This window comes from Austrofundulus limnaeus, unplaced genomic scaffold, assembly GCF_001266775.1.
Source record: "Austrofundulus limnaeus strain Quisiro unplaced genomic scaffold, Austrofundulus_limnaeus-1.0 Scaffold700, whole genome shotgun sequence".
NCBI lineage: Eukaryota > Metazoa > Chordata > Actinopteri > Cyprinodontiformes > Rivulidae > Austrofundulus > Austrofundulus limnaeus.
Window position 1 is genome coordinate 4,721 of NW_013953102.1, and position 1,467 is coordinate 6,187.

The 1,467-nt window shown below is 53.0% G+C and overlaps 1 protein-coding gene across 1 annotated transcript in view; it reads right to left on the minus strand.

Annotated features, from left to right (window-relative positions):
• Nucleotides 1-253: 253 nt before the first annotated feature.
• Nucleotides 254-1,467, minus strand: part of mrgbp (MRG/MORF4L binding protein) — a 3,001-nt gene continuing 1,787 nt past the window's right edge. Inside the window, exons 2-5 of the mRNA XM_014027942.1 lie at nt 1,158-1,279; nt 958-1,039; nt 806-880; nt 254-703 (exon numbers count right to left, since the gene is read on the minus strand). Of these exons, the coding sequence (XP_013883396.1) occupies nt 498-703; nt 806-880; nt 958-1,039; nt 1,158-1,279 (485 nt within the window). The 3' untranslated portion in view covers nt 254-497. The remainder of the gene's footprint in view (nt 704-805; nt 881-957; nt 1,040-1,157; nt 1,280-1,467) is intronic.

The following is a 1,467-nucleotide window of genomic DNA, read 5'->3' on the forward strand; positions in this document are numbered from 1 at the left end:
TTTTCAGATTATTGGTTGAATAAAGAGCAGAGGGGTTTGTTTTGACAGCAGGACGCTGCCACCTGGTGGCCAAACCACCACAGAACAGCTCTTTGAGCACTGCACAGTCTGACCTTCAGGGTGACAGAATGATGGGCTTTAAATGGCCTTCGACCTTCAAAGAATGCTGCATAATGAGGTAATAATTATTTTAGTTTAACAAATGATGAACGGTTGTTTTAATGTTGGATGTTGTTAAGAATAAACGCAGACGTTGTCTCTGCTCCTCTTTAATGACTCAAACAGTTTCAACATGAATAAATTAAAACATTTCGTCTTCGTGTCTCAGACCGACACCAACCCTTCAGCTGCTCGTCTCGACCCAACAGAACCCGTCCAGGAACCGTGGGCTCAACACAAATGTTCGTGCAGCTCAGGAGGGAAACCCGGGTTCTGATCGTCCCGCTGCGGTCACGTGATGAGTGACGGGTGGAAGGCGGCCAATCAGAGCCCGGCTCTCAGGTGCGCCTCCTCTTGGCGCCTCCTGGACTCGCTGGGTTGGAGGAGGACAGCAGCTTCTCCGCCGCTCGGCTCCTCTTCCTCTTCTCCGCCTCCTTGGAGGCTCCTCCCCCTCCTCCTYCCGAGGCTCCGCCCTCACTGCCCACCTTCTCCTTCTCCCGGCTGCCGCTCGCTCGCTCCGACGTCTTCACTGACGAGTTGCTTCCTGCGGAGAGGAACCGGGGTTTGGGTGAGTCCTCCTCAGATCTGGACCYGGCCTGACATCAGGCTGTGTTCTGATTGGTCCACAGACAGGAGGAGGAGTTACCTTCTTCATGAGTAGCAGGAGGTTCTCGCTCCATTCTCACCTCCTCCTTGGTCTCCTCCTCCGAGCCCAGCTTCCCTGAAACAGGAACCAGAACCACACTGAAACTGGGTCAAAGAGACCAGGACCAGCAGGAGCAGAGTTTCCTCCCTCACCTCCTTTCACTTCCTGGATGATGTCATCAGGCAGCGAGAAGCTCTTCTCTGCATTGGGAAAGGGCAGGATCTCCGACTCGTGCTGCGTGGAACACACACCTCCATCAGACGGGTGTGTGTCTGTGTGTGTCTGTGTGTGTCTGTGTGTCTGTGTGTGTCTGTGTGTCTGTGTGTGTCTGTGTGTGTGTGTGTGTGCTCACCAGAGCCTGCATGTCGTACATGGTTCCCAGGTGGTCCCAGATGACGGAGGAGGAGACCTGCCGGCCGATGTTCTGACTGAACTTGTCTCTGATGCAGATCATGTGAAAGTGACGGTTCACTCCTGAAACCAGAGACCAAAGACTGCTTCCTTTACAGCCTTTCAAAATAAGAGTCTATGGTTTAAACCAGTGGTTTCTCCCTGCTTTCACACACCTGACTCAGGTGACTGCAGCTCAATCGAGGAGTAACGACGTCTCTACTGTTATTAAAAGCTGACACGGGTCGTCCTGAGGCACAGAGGAGCTTTGT